The 24355-nt window shown below is 41.1% G+C and overlaps 1 protein-coding gene across 12 annotated transcripts in view; it reads right to left on the bottom strand.

The window, feature by feature from the left end:
• ABI1 (abl interactor 1) overlaps window positions 1-24355 on the bottom strand; it is a 348244-nt gene that overhangs the window by 74488 nt on the left and 249401 nt on the right. For 8 of the 12 annotated variants that reach the window (XM_053713914.1, XM_053713911.1, XM_053713917.1 and 5 more), the window contains exons 4-6: window positions 19308-19322; window positions 18528-18628; window positions 5248-5388 (exon numbers count right to left, since the gene is read on the bottom strand). In XM_053713914.1, coding sequence (XP_053569889.1) covers window positions 5248-5388; window positions 18528-18628; window positions 19308-19322 — 257 coding nt within the window. The remainder of the gene's footprint in view (window positions 1-5247; window positions 5389-18527; window positions 18629-19307; window positions 19323-24355) is intronic. The other 4 variants (XM_053713912.1, XM_053713915.1, XM_053713918.1 and 1 more) reach the window with 1 other exon arrangement.

Here is a 24355-nt window from a genome sequence, read left to right as displayed (position 1 = left end):
CACAACGTGCAGAAAACTGTCTATTACATGCAATAAGGTGTTATCATACCCATATCTTCTTTTTAATCGCTATTTATCTTACACATTTTTAGCTGACACATCTTAACCCCATTTTTTTCCTATTAATATTTCATGATTCTCTAATCCACTGCACTAACTATATCTGCTGTATATACTAACCATATCTGTCGTTATATTAACCATATTAACTATATTAACTATATTAACTATACTAACTATATGTGCTGTGTATACTAACTATATCCTCTGCTCAGTATACTCACTATACCTACTTTTTATCTTTTTGCCTCTGTCATTTTTGCTGAAAATAAGAAAACTTTATAACATCAGCTTTTTAATATAAATTCACCATATTTTAAAATTCAAAGAATATTTTTAATCATTTTTTATTAAATAATAAATATTTGCTTATATATAATATTTACTGTCCAGAGTGATTATTTCCATCTATTCCGTTCCACCTCAATAGTTTTAGCTTTAGAACCACTTACACTGGCCTTTAGCGCAGGAAGACAATTAACATAGGTAAAAGACCCCCTCCAGATAGAGGATCAGGCATTCTATGGGAAACTGCATGTGTATTAGGAGATGAAAGCAGGGTGCATACCTCAAGGGACGGGGACCCCTCAGAGGTGGAAGGCTCAGTGGTATCAAACATGTTGACCTTTTTTGACATAATCACTTTATCTAGGCATGTGGAACATAATTGAGAGGGCGGGTATACCTCGGCCTCCTCACAATATAAACAGGCATTAGTCTTAGGTATAGAGGGAGTACCCTCTAAAACATCAGAGTACTCCATAGCTATGGGCTATGTCCTAATATAACTATAACGAACGTTATATAAAATATAAAAACGGCACCTTTATACCCCCAATGACTGGGGAACTCACCACCTCCTATGACCCAGGCACACAGAGTAAACCGCTTCTCTCCGATAACCAGCACAGTCAGAGAGTAGGAAGTGAAACTACGACCACACGGTCATACAGAGCAAAACCTAGGACCGCCTCCGCTAAGAAAAAGCACGCCAAGCCTGTAAAGCTCCAACCTCCAACCTCAGCCTATGAGCCTCAAAAAACATCTCACACAACGCAGTATAATCAAATAAAAAATTATGAGATTAATCCCCACTGTTCAATAATCCCCCCTCAGGAGATATTAGTCCTTGATTACATACAGATAAAAGGAGCCACACTGTGACCCTGTCTTCTTGCGTTATGATGTGGTATAATAAATTAAACAATCTTCCCGGAATCTATGCCGTGGAACAGAAACACAGCTTCTCAAGTTTGACAGTCCTGTAGCATCGTGAAAGTTTTTTTTAAATCTGATGCTTTACAAAAAGTCACCCAACAATAACATGAGTAAAGCCCCTTAAAGCTGCATTAGAAAAACATAAATTATGCTTACCTGATCATTTAAATTTTCTTCCGTGGGAAAGAGTCCACAGCCACATTCATTACTTGTGGGAAATAAGAACCTGGCCACAAGTAGGAGGCAAAGACACACCAGCCAAAGGCTTAAATACTCCTCCCGCTTCCCCTATCCCTCAGTCATTCTGTCGAGGAACAAGGACCAGTGGAAGAAATATCAAGGTGAAAGGGTACCAGAAGACTATACACGAAAAAACTTGTCAAAAAACGGGCAGGGGGCTGTGGACTCTTTCCCACGGAAGAAAATGAAATGATCAGGTAAGCATAATTAATGTTTTCTTCCTAACCAGCCAACCTGTCAACGACAGGGAAAAATCCAGTGACAGAGTCCCCCAGAACCAGAGGAACACCGAACCCAGGAGCCCATTCCCAAGGGCATCTCCATCCCTAAATCAGGGATAATAGGAACACACCCCCAGAAAGACAAAAGTCCCCCAAGGGAAGACAGATGACAAGGAAAACCCCCCGGGTACAAAACTCCACACAGGAGTAAAAAACAAACCCAAAATGAGCCAGCCCCCAAAAGAGCAGAGACTACCCAAGAAAGCAATCTCAGGACCCCACAACAGATAATGTTGTGGAAGATATGAGGGCAAAGTGACCCTTACCAAAGCACAGCACAGCAATGCTGCTGCAAGGTCAGAGCACCAAAAGAACAAAGGCCCCGAGCAGCCAAAAGAAGGGAACCAGGCTCTCTAAAGAGTGAAAAAGAAAAACCCCTTCCAAACGCAACCCGAATACCGGAGGGAAAAAAACGGGACAAGCATAGACAGAGCTATACTAACACCACCCAGATCCCAAGCCCTATCCCAGATCCACAGATAGACATGGAGGACCCCGACCAAAATTCCAGTCAGACACACCTTACCCGAGGAAGGAACCCAAAAAAATGGGAACTCTAACAAGACCCTAATAAAAGGACCACGGCAAAAAACGCAGAACCGATCTCAAGGCGACAGAGCGAAAACTCTGCGACATTCAGAAACTAGGGTCCCACGTCGGCGCCTGACCCTAAGAGGGTGGATAAAATTCTGGAGAAAAAAAACCGAACCGAAACAAGGCGACCCCAATAAATCCGGTTCAAGCTAGAAGAGACGTCCAGCAGCGAAGAGGCAAACCAAGGCCCCTGCGTGGCAAGTCACAGGCTAGCCACAGCACCGCTGCCGGATCACAGAGAATGCGGGCATGATCCCATTACATCTCGCATACCAATCATGCGCTCCACTGCTAATCCTCGAAGAGAATCCAATAAAAAGGAACGAAACGAGGTCCAGAGACCTTAGGAGTCTAAACCACCCAAAGGGTAGCAAGAAGACCAAGGCCCAAAAAAACACCCTAGCGGAGAAGGCCTTGCCTCCCTAAAGGAGAGCCAGAAACTATGTGGCGGAAGCCACCGACCAAGACCTGGGAATAGAGTGGCATGCCCAACCTCTTCCGGTATGCGGACCCTAAGGTCCAGATGTAGATGTATAGTGTAGTTTGTGAAAAACATAACACTAAAACAAACACTCAAGGCCACGCCGGGCCCGCCAGTTGCAACATGCGTTACTGACAATTCAACAAAGTGCACACAAACCCCGAACCCAACAGTCCGTGAACAACTTCCAAGGAAGTAATGAAAGCAAGTCCATCCCAGAAATTCCTGTAGGAATAGTCACACAAAAAAAATATCCTAACCGGATAAATGGAAAAAAGGCAGCCAAAGGCATCCTCCAAAAACACTCTGGGAAAGGACACGAGCGACCGACAGGAGACTATCAACATCCCCAATAGTCTAGCTCCAAGCACCATTCGAGGACACATTGCCCGACTGATAGAGGAGAGGGTCCCCCAATAAGTAAAAAAAAAAGACGACTGAGTAGAACGTGCAGCCGCGCGATCCCATAACGAAAGACGCAACATGGAGGAATATTCACCCCCGGAGGAAACTGAATAGACCCACCCGAAGTCTGGACACCCGGGTTAGTCTGGCAAGCACACAACCGCGCAGAAACCTCCGGGTCCTGCAGGTGAACCAGCGCCATCAAGATATTGAAGCGGAAATGACCCGCCATTTCAAGGGGAAACAAACCACCATGTGCAGAGGGATAATTAACATTAGGGCAACCCGCAAATGTAGAGGAAGTATGCTGTTGGGAATCCACAGTTTGAGGGACAGAGCCCCCAGAGGCTTATGGCTTAATAGGCCCCTGGTTCCCCGAGCCCGAGGAACCAGGCGCTCTAAGAAGGCACAAGAGACAGGACTGGTAGACTTGCGTCAGTGGGGCCGAATCACCTTCCTCACAAGAGGAAGAATCTGAATCAGAAACAAACGACAGTCTCAGCTTCAGAATCCTCCATGGTTAAAACCAAAGAGAAAAATAGGACTAAATATATATTAAAAAATGAACGGCATCTGACACCCACAATGGCTGGGGCACTCACTACCTCCTAAGACCAGATCCAAACGAAGCAGAAAGTCCTCATCGCCACACAGTCAGGAATGCAGTAGCGTAAAAACCCAGCGTAACGACGCCCGGTCATAAGGTGAACCGCAAAGACTAAAAAAGTGCGCCATAAAAATGCGGCAACTAAGCCCCACTAAATCCTTGAAGCAATTTTCCTCTCTCAGCCTTAGAGCCAATACCCACTACACAAAGCAGGGAGATCATATAAGAAACATTATTAAGGAACCCCACCCTGTTCACAAACCCCGCCCTAAGGAATGAATTATCCCATTATTCCCAAATCCATATAGAGGAGTATCACTGAGACCCATACCTATCTGTCACATAACATTCAGATTGATAAAATGAAACAATCTTACCGGAATCTACGCCTGGGAACAGGAACACGGCCCTTCAATTATGACGGATAGTAGCGTCGCCTCTGTCATGGACTTGAGAGAAGACAGCAGGTAGCGAAGCGAAGGATCGGCAATGCCAAGTGCTAGAGGAGCTGTTAATACGAGTCGGAATGGTGTCACAGAGAGAAGTCCCACTGCATCTCTGGACTCTAACATTCGCCCAGGCCCTCACTTAGAGACTAACAGGACTACTTAAAACTCCCGTCCCATTGCGAAGAGTACTACCCTCCATGAGAGACACACTTTATGTAAAAATTAACAAAAGTACTTTCTTTAAAAATAAAACTTCTGACACTTCTCTGCCAACCTCCTGGGATGAAAGGCAAAGAATGACCGGGGGATAGGGGAAGTGGGAGGAGTATTTAAGCCTTTGGCTGGTGTGTCTTTGCCTCCTCCTGGTGGCCAGGTTCTTATTTCCCACAAGTAATGAATGCGGCTGTGTACTCTTTCCCATTAGGAAGAAAACAGAGCTACACAGTTATATGAGAGAAGCCCAATAAAACAGAGCATTTCTATCATTAAACGATTCAGATAAAGCATACAATTTAAAACAACTTTCCAATTTACTTATACTATCTAATTTGCGGAGTTCTCTTGGAATCCTTTGTTGAAAAGCATACATAGGGTAGGCTTAGGAGCTGGGAGCCAGCTGCATATAGTCTATATGCCGCATCATTGGCTTGCCAATGTTTTTATCTGGCTCCCAGTAGTGCATTGCTGCACCTTCAATAAAGGATACCAAGTGAATGAAACAACATTGATAATAGAAGTAAATATGAAAGTTGTTTAATTGTACGCTGGGTCTAAATCATGAAAGAAAACAAAGTTTGGGTTTCATGTCCCTTTAATGTTTTAGTTTTTGAACCGGTAATGAATTAACAATCAACTATCAAACTGTATTTGTACTATACCATTCAGTGTACTAAATAACCAAACTTTCTGTACCTGTGCGTTCTTGGTCTCTGGTTCAGAGATGCTGTTCTCCCAGGACTGTGCTGACTTCCAAGTCTTGCCGGACTGGTCATGTAGTCATTTGGAACTGTAGGTGGTTTAACAGGCTCCAGTGTTTTGTATGGAGTATTTCTCCTTTAAAGATAGACAAACAGGCTTCATTTATGTATAAAGAAAAATAGGCCTTAAAAAATGAAATCGACACATCAACGTACCAAAGTAAAAAAAAAAACAATTTCTTTCAAAATGGTGAGAGTCTACAAGATCATCAAAATTGGGATAATTTTCCCTGTCCATCAGGAGTCATCAAAACATTCCTACATTCTAGAGCTTTGTTCCAACCTATATTTCCAGCACTCCCTAACCTACACATATGGTCAAGATAAGAAGAAAAGCTAGAAACACAGGAAAGGACCAAAAGAAGAGCAAAATAAATCCTTCCGGCAGCTGGATAAGGGTTAAGCTCATGGATTCTCAACCACTCTGAAAGAAATTAATTAATAAATGCCTCTGCCAGGCTGATCTTCCTTACACACCGCTCCTCATCTTCTGCACATCTCTGCCAGTCCCTTCATTGGCTTTCTCTAACCTCTAGGAAAAGAACACAAAATCCTAACAACTTTTAAAGCTCTCAATAACACAGCTCCACCCTATATCTCCGACCTAGTCTCCAGATACTCTCCCTCCCGTCTCCTTAGCTCTGCTCATGACCTCATTCTCTCCTGTCTTGATTCCTCCACACATTCCCGTCTACAAGACTTCTCCAGACTGGCACCTATTTTGTGGAACTTTCTGCCTCGCTCCACAAGACTCTCCCCTAGTTTTCAAACTTCCAAGCACTCCTTAAAGACTCTACTGTTCAGGGATGCATATAATATACAACAATATTTTCTTATACTGTATTAGTTTCTCTCCTCCTTTAGTTCCTCGAGTCCCCTTAGCATGTAAGCCTACCAGCCTAGCTACTTAGTAGATAACCTTCATGAGACCTGATTTACAAACAGTGAAACTCTTGGCAGGGTCCTCTATTCATTTGTCTCCAATTCTTTTTACCTTGCATATAAGACCCATGTTTTTAGCGCTACGGAATCTGCTGGCGCTCTACAAATAACATAATAGTAATCAGATAAGCATCCATTTTAGTTTCTTTAAAAAAGGATGGTAAGAGTCCACAAGATCATTAAATGTGATAATTGTAAATTCCACAAGACCACAATGAAAAGGGAGGGAAACTACAGGAAGGTAGGTTGATCAGGCACAACAGCCTTACACGTGCCAAAAATGAGCAAAGCGCTAGGAAGCAAAGGGGTTGAGAATAGTAGAAACCTATTATAAAAATGTATTCACAATAAACCACACTGTTACAAGTAATATAGATGAGGATGTCTCCTCTTACTGTTAAAACTAAGTGTATATATCTTAACTACAAGCCCACAGTACTTTCCTGCCAAAAAGCTGCCTCAGAAGACGCATAAACATAAAAAAACAATAGAATTTGGAATACATAAGCAAGAAAGACTAGGTAGCCAGCGACCTTCAGGCAGCTGATTAAGAGAAACTTTATTATAGGAGGCCCAATAAGTACCCACTGGTCTAGAATGAGTAGTAACTCGCTCCAGGGGAGATTTACCCACAACAAGGTACAGCCTTCTGATTAAAGCCTTAAGCCAAGCTGCTAGAGCAGTAGCCTTCTGACCCTTATATATAAATAAGGCAGAAGAACATTGAAGAGACCGTTTCTTCCACATAGAACAAACCACATCAAAATTGTGAAGACATTTCTCCGAATTTTTAGGAGCCGGACACACGGAAGGTGCCACAAATTAATAGTTTCTGAAGAATTCTCAAAACTGCCTTATCCTGATAACAAATAAGCAAAGGAGGTTTACAAGACAATGTTGAAAAGTTCAAAACCATGTCTTGCAGAAGAAATAGCTAGTAAGAACATAACCTTTCAAAATAACAGTTGAAGATCCAAACCATGCATAAGTTCAAAAGGAGCAACCTACTTATAATACAACATAGACCAAGCAGGAATTTCCCCCTCCTGATAACTGCTAGGAAAATCTTCCTCAAACCCACCTTGGGCAAATTCCAAATGTCAAAGAATCTCCAGCAATAACTCCTAGATGCACACCAAGCCAAATAAGTCTTCCACACCATGTGATTAATGTGCCTTTTCACATCTTTCCTAGCCCAAATGAAGGTCTCAACTACATTATCAGACAACACTCTGTGGCTAAAAACAGTAGTTTAATCATCATGCTGTCAAAGCTAGCGTCTGATAAAAGAAGGGAACCTAAGACATAATGTCCTTCATGAGAGGAAGATTCCATGGTGGGAAGTTCTGGGAGAACATAGCAATCAGAATCACTGACGTCCCCTTCTGCTTGAAGAAAGCTCAGAAAATACTCTTTCCCAATTGTTGATCCCCACAATGTGAATAACAGAGACCAGGGAAAGGTTGTGTTCCAGCCATTAAGAATGCCTGACACTTCTCTCATTGCCAAGGAACACCGGGTTCCTCCCTGATAATCACTAAATCACTAATCACCACTGTGATTTAGTCCAGTTGAAATGGTATGCAAGACTCCTCTGAGACTGGGCCAGCTCTACAAAGCCAAGATAATTACACTAAATTCCATAATAAGTACTAAGTCCATGCACTGAAACTCCCAAAAGGTTCCTTAGTCTTTCAAACTGCAGAGTTACTTTTCAGTATAGACATTTCCTCAAACCCCAGAGTTAATGTTACCCCTGATTTTATTGTAATAAAGCTTTTAACCAAGATCCTGTCTCCATTTTATTTCTTCGCAGAAGAAGTGATATTTTGCCTTATATACTAAGAGCCAAGTTACAGTTCTAAAGAGTGTGAGTACGGTTTCAGCTCTTACCTATAATCCTTTGACAAAGGATTTCCCCATTATTTCTCCCTTTTTCTCTCTTATTCCGGACCTTGAGACTCAAAAACTAAAGAAGATATTCCCTACCAGTGGATTATAAGAGACTATATTCTTTTTTTTGTGCACCAAAAGACATTTTTTGTAAACTTTCTACTTTGCGCTACAGATACCTCAGACTGTATTCAGTAGAAGTGCCCACCTGAGGAAACACAAGCACAGTTCCAAGTGCGCTGTAAACAAAGGACTGCCAAACAAGTCTGCCTTACATCTCAAAGGACTGTCACAACTCCCATTAGGAGATAATTTCCCCTTCCTGGCTGAACTCCTTCCATCCCCTCTGTCCAGGAGGCACTCTGAGTGGACAAATGGGTCTCATTATTGGCTAGAGAACCCATATCAATTGACAAATATCTGAACACTTCACATGTTCTACCTTCTCCTTAGAATCAAAAAAAGTAACTGATTAGGCTAGGGGAATGCTAGTAATATTGGCGGAAGCAAAGCTCTAGAATGTAGGGATGTTTTGCCTCTCCCTAGTGGACAGGAAAGTAACCCACATATGATAACCTCAAACTTTCCCCATTCTTTGAAAGAAAAAAGAAAGCACACTTTAGTAAGGAATTTTAACATGCCTGCAACAGCTAGAAAAATATATTATTATTTTTTAATTTTTTTTGGTGGGGGTGGGTGAGAATGGGGTACTGCCAAAAAGAGAAGATGATTATTCCATAGCATGTGCAGAAGTGTATAGCTCTACCTAAGGGTATTCTAAAATATGTTCAAGGGACAGAAATGTGTATGGTGCATGTAAATTTAAAAAAGAAGCATATTTGCAATATACTTCCATTAGCAAAAATGATTCTTTTAAAACCTGTTACAGGTTCAGCGGCATACAAACATATCCTACATGTGACTAGAGGATCAACATACAAACACTATATCTGCTCAGAGAACTGTCGGTGGTGTGTACAGTACTGTGTCAGTGAAGACTAATTTGTATCATACAAGCCACTGCTGGTGCACTGCGTAATGCCAGCATATGTGCGTATGCATTGGAAAAACCGAAGCATATTTGCTAATGGAAGTATCATGCAAAAGTTTTTCTAATTAAAAATTAAATGCACCATTTAACATTTCAATTTCGACCTTTGTATACCTCTAAATTTCTATTCTTTGACAGTTAAAGGGACAGTCAAGTATATATTAAACTTTCATTATTCAGATAGGACTTTTAATTTTAATTGACTTTCCAATTTACTTTTATCATCAAATTTGCTTTTTTCTCTTGGTATTCTTAGTTTAAACTAAACATAGGTAGGCTCATATGCTAATTTCTAAGCCTTTGAGGGCTGCCTCTTATCACATGCTTTTTAAATTTCTTTTCGACACAAAGAGACAGAAAGTACACGTAGGCCATATAGATAACACTGTGTTCAGGCACAGAAAGTTATTTAAGATCTAGCACAATACAATGCTAAATTTAAGACAATAGATAATAAACAGTCACAGTCATGTGATCAGGGGGCTGGAAGAAGGTTCCTAGATACAAGGTAATCACAAAGGTAAAAAGTACATTAATATAACTGTGTTGGTTATGCAAAACTGGGGAATGAGTAATAAAGGGATTATCTATCTTTTAAAACAATAACAATTCTATGGTTGACTGTCCCTTTAAAGGGACATAAAAAAAGTAGGAACTAACATAAGTTTCTGAATATATAATGCAGCTAAAGCCTACCCTTAAAACGGTTTCTGTTTTAACCACCATTAACCCCATTAATTCTGGCATAGTTTTGTTTGCAGCAAGCTCCCCACTGGGCATTTCCATATATGGAAGGTGCTATACAGGCCATTGCTTCTGCAGAATGCACTTTTGCACGGTTGGGGGCAGATTTACATCACACCTGACTAAAGCAGAGCACAGTATAAGGCTGAAGGTTTCACAAAGCATGTGACATTGTTCCCATGGAAATGAGCAAACCTCTTAGCAACAAACAAGCAAGATACTGTCCCTCCTTAACCCTCCTTACTTGCATAAGTAAGTAATCCTCACATGCACACTTTTTGTTACATGACACAAAAAGGTTTGGAGTAGGACACTGATAAGGAGGGTGGAGCAGGCTACACTTGGCAATGCTATAGTGTAAGTAATTTTGCAGATTATTGGAAATTTTATTAAAATACTTAGCTTTTTTTTCCCACACACTGTTTTACCTCAGTTGACCATTTTATAATACGCACATAACTCAAAATGTTTTATGGCACTTTAAAAAGAAAAAAAAAATGGTTTGTGGAGCCTTCTCCATGTCAACCAACAAATCTCTGGAAGCTATTAATTTCAGAATAGCAGTTGAGCATAAATATTTACTTCCTTTTAGTTTCAACTTTAAATGTAAACTATAGCAAAAAAAAAACACTGTTTAGTTGTCTCACTGAGATGTGTCCCTATAACACCCAGGAAAAGTTGACTATATAATTATGGTATATCGAGTATTTTTGCTGGTCAGGCAAACCATGACACCTTAACTTCCAAGCCTTGAATGTTACACAGAAGTTAAAAGAAAAAAAGACACAAGATCTAGGGAGTGGAAGAGTCTTAGTAAAAGGGGTGAAGTAGGCAGAGCCGGATTGGTCAGCCAGGATACCGGGAAAAATCCTGGTGGGCCGCCGGCTGACAGCTCAGCTGGGCTGGCCTGGACTCCAGGGCTCAGAGTCAGCTGCAGCAGAAGAGAGCAGCAATTTTGATGTGCAGTGTAACTGTCAGAATCTGATATTTGTTTTATTTATATTCTACATTGCAATTTGTATGTATACGGTATACCTGTTGTTATTTAAGTTGTTACATTACTGACTGACTATCAAATCCCTGCTCACTCTTACTGTGTGTAATTAAACCAGTCTAACAACCATCCAATATTAACCCCCTCTCTGGCCAGGGCCGGTCCGCAGCGCTGCGCTACCTTACTTACCGCAACGCAAGCCAAGCAATCAGACTGATCTGTCTGACTGTCAATCACACAGGCAGATCAGTCTGTCACTGTATGAGGGCGTCCAGGGACTCAGAGAGTAAGGAATGCGGGGGTGGGCCGGGTCGGCCCAGCTGCGGCTTACGTGACCCACATGACATATTGTGGAGGGAGCCTCAGCCTGGGAGTCTGGGACGCTACCAGCCAGGCTGGGGAGCGGGAGCGTCAGCAACAAGCTTATTTGAGCTTCAGACAGTAGTTGGAGGAGGCAGCTTGGAGGCCATGTGGGGTCACACACGCAGAGGCAGCCAGCCATTCCAGTCAGAGAAGTGAGTATAGATTCGGAGTCAGTACTGTCAGTCTGTCTCAGACTCTCTGTGAAGTATTCAGTGTCACTGTCAGACAATGAGTGAATAATAGAACAACCACCACCAGATTGTGCAGACGGTGCAGCATAATTATAAACGTATGTAAAATTTAAATTATTAAAATTAAATTACCCTTGCTGTTTAAAAAAAAAAAACAGAATTTATGTTTACCTGATAAATTACTTTCTCCAACGGTGTGTCCGGTCCACGGCGTCATCCTTACTTGTGGGATATTCTCTTCCCCAACAGGAAATGGCAAAGAGCCCAGCAAAGCTGGTCACATGATCCCTCCTAGGCTCCGCCTACCCCAGTCATTCGACCGACGTTAAGGAGGAATATTTGCATAGGAGAAACCATATGGTACCGTGGTGACTGTAGTTAAAGAAAATAAATTATCAGACCTGATTAAAAAAACCAGGGCGGGCCGTGGACCGGACACACCGTTGGAGAAAGTAATTTATCAGGTAAACATAAATTCTGTTTTCACCAACATAGGTGTGTCCGGTCCACGGCGTCATCCTTACTTGTGGGAACCAATACCAAAGCTTTAGGACACGGATGAAGGGAGGGAGCAAATCAGGTCACCTAAATGGAAGGCACCACGGCTTGCAAAACCTTTCTCCCAAAAATAGCCTCAGAAGAAGCAAAAGTATCAAACTTGTAAAATTTGGTAAAAGTGTGCAGTGAAGACCAAGTCGCTGCCCTACATATCTGATCAACAGAAGCCTCGTTCTTGAAGGCCCATGTGGAAGCCACAGCCCTAGTGGAATGAGCTGTGATTCTTTCGGGAGGCTGCCGTCCGGCAGTCTCGTAAGCCAATCTGATGATGCTTTTAATCCAAAAAGAGAGAGAGGTAGAAGTTGCTTTTTGACCTCTCCTTTTACCGGAATAAACAACAAACAAGGAAGATGTTTGTCTAAAATCCTTTGTAGCATCTAAATAGAATTTTAGAGCGCGAACAACATCCAAATTGTGCAACAAACGTTCCTTCTTTGAAACTGGTTTCGGACACAGAGAAGGTACGACAATCTCCTGGTTAATGTTTTTGTTAGAAACAACTTTTGGAAGAAAACCAGGTTTAGTACGTAAAACCACCTTATCTGCATGGAACACCAGATAAGGAGGAGAACACTGCAGAGCAGATAATTCTGAAACTCTTCTAGCAGAAGAAATTGCAACTAAAAACAAAACTTTCCAAGATAATAACTTAATATCAACGGAATGTAAGGGTTCAAACGGAACCCCCTGAAGAACTGAAAGAACTAAATTGAGACTCCAAGGAGGAGTCAAAGGTTTGTAAACAGGCTTAATTCTAACCAGAGCCTGAACAAAGGCTTGAACATCTGGCACAGCTGCCAGCTTTTTGTGAAGTAACACAGACAAGGCAGAAATCTGTCCCTTCAGGGAACTTGCAGATAATCCTTTTTCCAATCCTTCTTGAAGGAAGGATAGAATCTTAGGAATCTTAACCTTGTCCCAAGGGAATCCTTTAGATTCACACCAACAGATATATTTTTTCCAAATTTTGTGGTAAATCTTTCTAGTTACAGGCTTTCTGGCCTGAACAAGAGTATCGATAACAGAATCTGAGAACCCTCGCTTTGATAAGATCAAGCGTTCAATCTCCAAGCAGTCAGCTGGAGTGAAACCAGATTCGGATGTTCGAACGGACCCTGAACAAGAAGGTCTCGTCTCAAAGGTAGCTTCCAAGGTGGAGCCGATGACATATTCACCAGATCTGCATACCAAGTCCTGCGTGGCCACGCAGGAGCTATCAAGATCACCGACGCCCTCTCCTGATTGATCCTGGCTACCAGCCTGGGGATGAGAGGAAACGGCGGGAACACATAAGCTAGTTTGAAGGTCCAAGGTGCTACTAGTGCATCCACTAGAGCCGCCTTGGGATCCCTGGATCTGGACCCGTAGCAAGGAACTTTGAAGTTCTGACGAGAGGCCATCAGATCCATGTCTGGAATGCCCCACAGCTGAGTGACTTGGGCAAAGATTTCCGGATGGAGTTCCCACTCCCCCGGATGCAATGTCTGACGACTCAGAAAATCCGCTTCCCAATTTTCCACTCCTGGGATGTGGATAGCAGACAGGTGGCAGGAGTGAGACTCCGCCCATAGAATGATTTTGGTCACTTCTTCCATCGCTAGGGAACTCCTTGTTCCCCCCTGATGGTTGATGTACGCAACAGTTGTCATGTTGTCTGATTGAAACCGTATGAACTTGGCCCTCGCTAGCTGAGGCCAAGCCTTGAGAGCATTGAATATCGCTCTCAGTTCCAGAATATTTATCGGTAGAAGAGATTCTTCCCGAGACCAAAGACCCTGAGCTTTCAGGGATCCCCAGACCGCGCCCCAGCCCATCAGACTGGCGTCGGTCGTGACAATGACCCACTCTGGTCTGCGGAATGTCATCCCTTGTGACAGGTTGTCCAGGGACAGCCACCAACGGAGTGAGTCTCTGGTCCTCTGATTTACTTGTATCTTCGGAGACAAGTCTGTATAGTCCCCATTCCACTGACTGAGCATGCACAGTTGTAATGGTCTTAGATGAATGCGCGCAAAAGGAACTATGTCCATTGCCGCTACCATCAAACCGATCACTTCCATGCACTGCGCTATGGAAGGAAGAGGAACGGAATGAAGTATCCGACAAGAGTCTAGAAGTTTTGTTTTTCTGGCCTCTGTCAGAAAAATCCTCATTTCTAAGGAGTCTATTATTGTTCCCAAGAAGGGAACCCTTGTTGACGGAGATAGAGAACTCTTTTCCACGTTCACTTTCCATCCGTGAGATCTGAGAAAGGCCAGGACAATGTCCATGTGAGCCTTTGCTTGAGGAAGGGACGACGCTTGAATCAGAATGTCGTCCAAGTAAGGTACTACAGCAATGCCCCTTGGTCTTAGCACAGCTAGAAGGGACCCTAGTACCTTTGTGAAAATCCTTGGAGCAGTGGCTAATCCGAAAGGAAGCGCCACGAACTGGTAATGCTTGTCCAGGAATGCGAACCTTAGGAACCGATGATGTTCCTTGTGGATAGGAATATGTAGATACGCATCCTTTAAATCCACCGTGGTCATGAATTGACCTTCCTGGATGGAAGGAAGAATAGTTCGAATGGTTTCCATCTTGAACGATGGAACCTTGAGAAACTTGTTTAAGATCTTGAGATCTAAGATTGGTCTGAACGTTCCCTCTTTTTTGGGAACTATGAACAGATTGGAGTAGAACCCCATCCCTTGTTCTCTTAATGGAACAGGATGAATCACTCCCATTTTTAACAGGTCTTCTACACAATGTAAGAATGCCTGTCTTTTTATGTGGTCTGAAGACAACTGAGACCTGTGGAACCTCCCCCTTGGGGGAAGCCCCTTGAATTCCAGAAGATAACCTTGGGAGACTATTTCTAGCGCCCAAGGATCCAGAACATCTCTTGCCCAAGCCCGAGCGAAGAGAGAGAGTCTGCCCCCCACCAGATCCGGTCCCGGATCGGGGGCCAACATTTCATGCTGTCTTGGTAGCAGTGGCAGGTTTCTTGGCCTGCTTCCCCTTGTTCCAGCCTTGCATTGGTCTCCAAGCTGGCTTGGCCTGAGAAGTATTACCCTCTTGCTTAGAGGACGTAGCACTTTGGGCTGGTCCGTTTCTACGAAAGGGACGAAAATTAGGTTTATTTTTTGCCTTGAAAGGCCGATCCTGAGGAAGGGCGTGGCCCTTACCCCCAGTGATATCAGAGATAATCTCTTTCAAGTCAGGGCCAAACAGCGTTTTCCCCTTGAAAGGAATGTTAAGTAGCTTGTTCTTGGAAGACGCATCAGCTGACCAAGATTTCAACCAAAGCGCTCTGCGCGCCACAATAGCAAACCCAGAATTCTTAGCCGCTAACCTAGCCAATTGCAAAGTGGCGTCTAGGGTGAAAGAATTAGCCAATTTGAGAGCATTGATTCTGTCCATAATCTCCTCATAAGGAGGAGAATCACTATCGACCGCCTTTATCAGCTCATCGAACCAGAAACATGCGGCTGTAGCGACAGGGACAATGCATGAAATTGGTTGTAGAAGGTAACCCTGCTGAACAAACATCTTTTTAAGTAAACCTTCTAATTTTTTATCCATAGGATCTTTGAAAGCACAACTATCCTCTATGGGTATAGTGGTGCGTTTGTTTAAAGTGGAAACCGCTCCCTCGACCTTGGGGACTGTCTGCCATAAGTCCTTTCTGGGGTCGACCATAGGAAACAATTTTTTAAATATGGGGGGAGGGACGAAAGGAATACCGGGCCTTTCCCATTCTTTATTAACAATGTCCGCCACCCGCTTGGGTATAGGAAAAGCTTCTGGGAGCCCCGGGACCTCTAGGAACTTGTCCATTTTACATAGTTTCTCTGGGATGACCAACTTGTCACAATCATCCAGAGTGGATAATACCTCCTTAAGCAGAATGCGGAGATGTAATCACATCAGGTTCAGCTTGCTGAGAAATGTTCCCTGAATCAGTAATTTCTCCCTCAGACAAAACCTCCCTGGCCCCATCAGACTGGGTTAGGGGCCCTTCAGAACCATTACTATCAGCGTCGTCATGCTCTTCAGTATCTAAAACAGAGCAGTCGCGCTTACGCTGATAAGTGTTCATTTTGGCTAAAATGTTTTTGACAGAATTATCCATTACAGCCGTTAATTGTTGCATAGTAAGGAGTATTGGCGCGCTAGATGTACTAGGGGCCTCCTGAGTGGGCAAGACTCGTGTAGACGAAGGAGGGAATGATGCAGTACCATGCTTACTCCCCTCACTTGAGGAATCATCTTGGGCATCATTGTCATTGTCACATAAATCACATTTATTTAAATGAATAGGAATTCTGGCTTCCCCACATTCAGAACACAGTCTATCTGGTAGTTCAGACATGTTAAACAGGCATAAACTTGATAACAAAGTACAAAAAACGTTTTAAAATAAAACCGTTACTGTCACTTTAAATTTTAAACTGAACACACTTTATTACTGCAATTGCGAAAAAACATGAAGGAATTGTTCAAAATTCACCAAATTTTCACCACAGTGTCTTAAAGCCTTAAAAGTATTGCACACCAAATTTGGAAGCTTTAACCCTTAAAATAACGGAACCGGAGCCGTTTTTAACTTTAACCCCTTTACAGTCCCTGGTATCTGCTTTGCTGAGACCCAACCAAGCCCAAAGGGGAATACGATACCAAATGACGCCTTCAGAAAGTCTTTTCTAAGTATCAGAGCTCCTCTCACATGCGACTGCATGTCATGCCTCTCAAAAACAAGTGCGCAACACCGGCGCGAAAATGAGGCTCTGCCTATGATTTGGGAAAGCCCCTAAAGAATAAGGTGTCTAAAACAGTGCCTGCCGATATTATTATATCAAAATACCCAGATTAAATGATTCCTCAAGGCTAAATATGTGTTAATAATGAATCGATTTAGCCCAGATAAAGTCTACAGTCTTAATAAGCCCTTGTGAAGCCCTTATTTACGATCTTAATAAACATGGCTTACCGGATCCCATAGGGAAAATGACAGCTTCCAGCATTACATCGTCTTGTTAGAATGTGTCATACCTCAAGCAGCAAGAGACTGCTCACTGTTCCCCCAACTGAAGTTAATTGCTCTCAACAGTCCTGTGTGGAACAGCCATGGATTTTAGTGACGGTTGCTAAAATCATTTTCCTCATACAAACAGAAATCTTCATCTCTTTTCTGTTTCTGAGTAAATAGTACATACCAGCACTATTTCAAAATAACAAACTCTTGATTGAATAATAAAAACTACAGTTAAACACTAAAAAACTCTAAGCCATCTCCGTGGAGATGTTGCCTGTACAACGGCAAAGAGAATGACTGGGGTAGGCGGAGCCTAGGAGGGATCATGTGACCAGCTTTGCTGGGCTCTTTGCCATTTCCTGTTGGGGAAGAGAATATCCCACAAGTAAGGATGACGCCTTGGACCGGACACACCTATGTTGGAGAAAAAAAAATAGTAGTATTAACTGCTCAACTGTTATGTACTTAGTTTTGGCATTAATGGCATTGATTATAATACTACTACACCATCATTGCTGTGTGTGTGTATATATATACACGAGTCATTGATTTTGTTTTTAGCCCCCATGATTTCATAATCCCCCCACTATATATATAAATATATATAAAGACTAAGTGAATCTAATGCAAGGAAACTGATGAACAGCCAGCAGTGAGTACTATGCCTCTTGACAGATGACTTAACACACGTTTTGCTGACAGTGCACTATAGGTTCAAAGCAGCATGTTTGTTAGGCTGCACCTCTCCCTATTTTTAAATGCTGTCTTTGCATTAAGTACACAAATAAAAGGCAATTAAGTCTTGTAGCAGTATTCTATTTTTTGTATATTTAGTGTATGGATCACCCCAGGAGCTGACACATAAATGCTTAGGCGTTATAATAACAGGTAAATAGCAATTCAGTAGGTAAATATTTTCCCCAGGATGCGAGACAGATAGTGAATAGGAAAATTAAAGATGGAATGTGGTCAAATACACTGCAGATATTATATATATATATCATTTATTCACTTGAAATATGTATGCTAAATTCATATCGGAATATGAATACATGGAAACCTAGTTAATTCCCTAGATCCCTTTTTATTTTATTTTTTTTTAACTAATATAATTATGTCTGAAAAATATGATTGGTGGGAAGGAGTACCTCAGTATACCCTTTGAGGAAAAATGGGCGTGTGCATTCTACAAACTCAATGAAAAATAGGGCTGGTCTTCAAATTTTTCCTGGGCTGCTTTTTGATCCCAGTCCGGCCCTGGAAGTAGGAATGAAGGGTAGGAAACAAGCTAGCAGAGAGAAGGGAAACATTTTCTTGTCCAGCTTATTTACGGAGGTGGCATGAAGAGCAACAAACATGGTACAAACAAGATAAGGAAGGTAGCCAGTCAAGTTAAGTAGTAGCAAAAGTGTTACAGTAAAATCTGTAAGAAAATTTGTCCTTTTTGAAAAGTGACCACACTTACCCCAATGTTCCTCGCCCTGACATTGGTGGGCTTGGTGGTTTTTGTGTGGGTGGGTTTGTCCTTGTCAAAGTACCAGTTCTTGCAGCTTGATTCCCTCCATGCTAGGGGGAAAATATACAATTAATTACATTTCTAAACATATTCATGGTGTATTTAAACTAAAATGGCTCAGGGTTCCCAGACAAACTTGGATAGTATTAGACAAAAGCCACAATCTGTCTGAAGATATTTTATCTTCATCCAAAAATGTAACATTCTGAAAGAATGGATACATTTGTAAATCATTACACGAACCAAAGAATGAGTAAGTCTCTTTTTTAGATTATTGAAGTCTCACAATAGTTGCAGTTAAATAATGAATAGGAGCTCTGTATTTTGCTCATTAAAAAGTATACAAATTGACTTTAAAGATTTACTTCAAGAAATATTAGTATTTTTTAGACTTTAAATGGCTAATGTTCATTGATTCACCCATCCAGCTGTCTAGAAAGCCTTCCACAAAAATGCAAGTCATTTAAGCAAGGTCTCTATAAATGAGAAAAGCACTACAAGTATGTTAGAGAAATGAATGGCTTGATTACAACCATGATGTCAATACATCAATGATATATTGTCACATCACGCTGGACTACAATTACTGCACAAACAAATGTAACTACATATCCAGAGGAAAAGGAAGAGATGAACAGTGAGATAGGGGATGCAAGTTTAAAACATAGATAGCTTTGCAGCCTCTGTTATTGGAATATTTGGGATCAAATGATAATTAACACCTCTTACCTTGGCTTTTAGCCACTTAATGATGGCAAAAGGGAAAAACAAAAAAAAAAGGTAGAAATTAATGGATCATCACAATTAGAAAGGTCAAAACATTTACGCGATTATTTTTTTTTTTTTAATTGCCATGGCATACAACAGAATAAAAGGAAAAACAAAACCCACAACCCTTTATTATTTGCAACATGAACTAGAAACAAAAACACCCAAACCAGTTTAATCTGCATTTTCCAAATAATGTGAATTATTAATTCAATCATTTAGAAATATTGACTGAAATCATTTTAAAATTTCAATAATGTATAATAAAATGCATAGCTCCAAGGTTCTGATCTTTGAACTTAACCATCAGGATATAAATACACAGAAAGGTAATGACACAGCCAAAAAGTATTGTAAACCTTTGGCAGACATTCCTGCAAGTACCAACAAAGCTGAGAGAAAAAAGTAGTCGTCAATGTGAAGGGTAGGAAGAACATGCAAGTTTCATTTTGTTAGTGGCAGCAAAACAGGACTCCCTGCTATAGACATATAGACAACTACAGCTGCACACAGCCATCTGCAAAACATTCACTGCTGTGTGAGTGGAATCATGCACATAGCCATAATATCACTCCCTGGCAGCTGTGTTAGATAAAGACCACTGCTTCCTCATCAAAAAAACAGTAAAATGACAGTTATGCCAAACTGAGCAGAAGAGGCTACTACGATTTTTTTTTTTTTTTTTTTATTATATTTAAATTTACTGAACATCTCATCCCACTTTGGATAAATGGTTTTCTACCTTTCTTGTCATTCACGTTCAATTTTTTTCGAACTGCTTGGGACAGGAAAAAGTTTGGATTTCGGAATAGTTTGGATTTTAGAATATTTGCATCTTTAAAAAGACATTAAGAAGGTAATATAAAATGATTATAAAAAATGTTTTAAAAAAACTGACATTGTGAGCTTTTCCGTACCTGTTAGAAATTAAAGTGCAGAACACTGCTTTATTCCACACAGCCATTGGATGCACACTCTAGTGACCTATATATAACTGCCCCTAATTGGCCACAGCAAATAAGGTAACCTAAGTTACAACATGGCAGCTCCCACTGTTTCATAGACACTAAAACTTTACACTTATTTTGTTGATATTTAAACAGCTAATGAAACTTTAAAAAATACATCTACGTGTTATTCTCAGACTAATGTTTTCTTTGAATGCATCATTCTAACTAGCATTTATTTAGTGTTTAAAGGGACAGTCTAGTCAAAAATAGAGACTTTCATGATTCAAATAAGGAATGCAATTTTAAACAATTTTCCAATTTACTTGTATCATCAATTTTGCTTTTTTCTCTTGGTATTCTTAGTTGAAAGCTAAACCTAGAAGTCTCAAATGCAAATGTATTAGCCCTTGAAGGTCGTCTCTTATTTAAATGCATTTTGACATTTTTTCACAGCTAGATGGATTTAGTTCATGTGTGCCATATAGATAACATTGTGCTCATGCCCGTGGAGTTACCTAGGAGTCAGCACTGATTGGCTAACATGCAAGACTGTCAAAATAACTGACATAAGGGGGCAGTCTGCAGAGGCTTAGATACAAGGCAATAACACAAGTAAAAAATATATTAATATAACGGTTGGTTATGCAAAATTGGGGAATGGGTAATAAAGGGATTATCTATCTTTTAAAACTATAAAAAGTCTGGCGTAGACTGTCCATTTAATGTCCTATTTAAATGGAACTGTTTGAAGAGGGGATGTGTAAACAACAATATTTTATGCCATTTAGGGATTTTTTACACGTCATAATACAGTAAACGTAAAGGTAGATTTACATAACGTTTAATCATTTTGTATACATAGTACCTTCAGCAAGATAGTAAAGTACCGTAATCAGAAAGTTTAATAAATGGACTATAAAAATATAGTTTTAAATAAAACTTGTGACTTAACAGGTGTAGAAAAAAAGTAAATTTTTGATAAGGATAGGAGGGAACAAAAAGGAAGAGGCGCACTCTATTCTGAGGGCACCACAGCTTGCAAAACTTTTCTCCCGAAAGCTGCTTCAGCTGAAGCAAAAACATCAAACTTGCAAAATTTTGAAAAAGTATGTAAGGAGGACCAGGTAACCGCCTTACAAATCTGATCCATATAGGCCTCGTTCTTACAGGCCCAAGAGGAAGCCACTGCTCTAGTGGAATGAGCCGTTATCCTCTCAGGAGGACGATGTCCCGCTGTCTTGTAAGCCAAGTGGATGACACTCCTTAACCAAAAAGATAGGGAAGTCTAAGTAGCCTTCTGCCCCTTTCGCTTCCCCGAATAGAGAACAAACAATAAGAAAAATTGTCTAAACTGCTTAGTAGCCTGAAGATAGAACTTAAAGGCGTGAACCACATCTAAATTGTGAAGTAAGCGTTCTTTCGATGAAGGATTAGGACACAAGGAAGGAACCACAATCTCCTGATTGATGTTGCAATCTGACACAACCTTAGGAAGAAAACCTAATTTAGTACGTAAAACAGCCTTATCTACATGAAAAATGAGATAAGGGGGCTCACATTGCAAAGCAGAGATATCAGAAACTCTGTGCGCAGAGGCAATAGCCAATAAAAATAGAACCTCCCAAGATAACAATTTAATGTCAACGGAATGCAGAGACTCAACCGGAACCTGATGCAAAAGCCGAAGAACAATATTTAGGCTCTAAGGAGGAGCCCCCGATCTAAATACAGGTCTGATACTAATTAAAGCCTTAACAAAGGACTGCACGTCTGGAAGCTCAGCTAGTCTCTTGCACAATAAAACCAACAGGGCCAAAATCTGTCCCCTCAGGGAACTAGCAGAAAGACCCTTCTCCAGCCCATACTGGAGAAAAGATAAGATTCTGGCAACCTTAATTCTCTGCCAGGAAAACACACGCTCTTCACACCAGAATAACATAATTTATGTAAGAACTTACCTGATAAATTCATTTCTTTCATATTAGCAAGAGTCCATGAGCTAGTGACGTATGGGATATACATTCCTACCAGGAGGGGCAAAGTTTCCCAAACCTCAAAATGCCTATAAATACACCCCTCACCACACCCACAATTCAGTTTAACGAATAGCCAAGAAGTGGGGTGATAAAAAAGTGCGAAAGCATATAAAATAAGGAATTGGAATAATTGTGCTTTATACAAAATCATAACCACCACAAAAAAAGGGCGGGCCTCATGGACTCTTGCTAATATGAAAGAAATGAATTTATCAGGTAAGTTCTTACATAAATTATGTTTTCTTTCATGTAATTAGCAAGAGTCCATGAGCTAGTGACGTATGGGATAATGACTACCCAAGATGTGGATCTTTCCACACAAGAGTCACTAGAGAGGGAGGGATAAAATAAAGACAGCCAATTCCTGCTGAAAATAATCCACACCCAAAATAAAGTTTAACGAAAAACATAAGCAGAAGATTCAAACTGAAACCGCTGCCTGAAGTACTTTTCTACCAAAAACTGCTTCAGAAGAAGAAAATACATCAAAATGGTAGAATTTAGTAAAAGTATGCAAAGAGGACCAAGTTGCTGCTTTGCAGATCTGGTCAACCGAAGCTTCATTCCTAAATGCCCAGGAAGTAGAAACTGACCTAGTAGAATGAGCTGTAATTCTCTGAGGCGGAGTTTTACCCGACTCAACATAGGCAAGATGAATTAAAGATTTCAACCAAGATGCCAAAGAAATGGCAGAATCTTTCTGGCCTTTTCTAGAACCGGAAAAGATAACAAATAGACTAGAAGTCTTGCGAAAAGATTTCGTAGCTTCAACATAATATTTCAAAGCTCTAACAACATCCAAAGAATGCAACGATTTCTCCTTAGAATTCTTAGGATTAGGACATAATGAAGGAACCACAATTTCTCTACTAATGTTGTTGGAATTCACAACTTTAGGTAAAAATTCAAAAGAAGTTCGCAACACCGCCTTATCCTGATGAAAAATGAGAAAAGGAGACTCACAAGAAAGAGCAGATAATTCAGAAACTCTTCTGGCAGAAGAGATGGCCAAAAGGAACAAAACTTTCCAAGAAAGTAATTTAATGTCCAATGAATGCATAGGTTCAAACGGAGGAGCTTGAAGAGCTCCCAGAACCAAATTCAAACTCCAAGGAGGAGAAATTGACTTAATGACAGGTTTTATACGAACCAAAGCTTGTACAAAACAATGAATATCAGGAAGAATAGCAATCTTTCTGTGAAAAAGAACAGAAAGAGCAGAGATTTGTCCTTTCAAAGAACTTGCGGACAAACCCTTATCTAAACCATCCTGAAGAAATTGTAAAATTCTCGGTATTCTAAAAGAATGCCAAGAAAAATGATGAGAAAGACACCAAGAAAGATAAGTCTTCCAGACTCTATAATATATCTCTCGAGATACAGATTTACGAGCCTGTAACATAGTATTAATCACAGAGTCAGAGAAACCTCTTTGACCAAGAATCAAGCGTTCAATCTCCATACCTTTAAGTTTAAGGATTTCAGATCCTGATGGAAAAAAGGACCTTGTGACAGAAGATCTGGTCTTAACGGAAGAGTCCACGGTTGGCAAGAGGCCATCCGGACAAGATCCGCATACCAAAACCTGTGAGGCCATGCCGGAGCTACCAGCAGAACAAACGAGCATTCCTTCAGAATCTTGGAGATTACTCTTGGAAGAAGAACTAGAGGCGGAAAGATATAGGCAGGATGATACTTCCAAGGAAGTGACAATGCATCCACTGCCTCCGCCTGAGGATCCCGGGATCTGGACAGATACCTGGGAAGTTTCTTGTTTAAATTGGACGCCATCAGATCTATTTCTGGAAGTTCCCACATTTGAACAATCTGAAGAAATACCTCTGGGTGAAGAGACCATTCGGCCGGATGCAACGTTTGGCGACTGAGATAATCCGCTTCCCAATTGTCTACACCTGGGATATGAACCGCAGAGATTAGACAGGAGCTGGATTCCGCCCAAACCAAAATTCGAGATACTTCTTTCATAGCCAGAGGACTGTGAGTCCCTCCTTGATGATTGATG

This window comes from Bombina bombina, chromosome 5 (genome assembly GCF_027579735.1).
Source record: "Bombina bombina isolate aBomBom1 chromosome 5, aBomBom1.pri, whole genome shotgun sequence".
Taxonomy (NCBI): Eukaryota; Metazoa; Chordata; class Amphibia; order Anura; family Bombinatoridae; genus Bombina; species Bombina bombina.
Note: the sequence above shows the minus strand (reverse complement) of the source record. Positions and strands in the feature narration are given on the sequence as shown.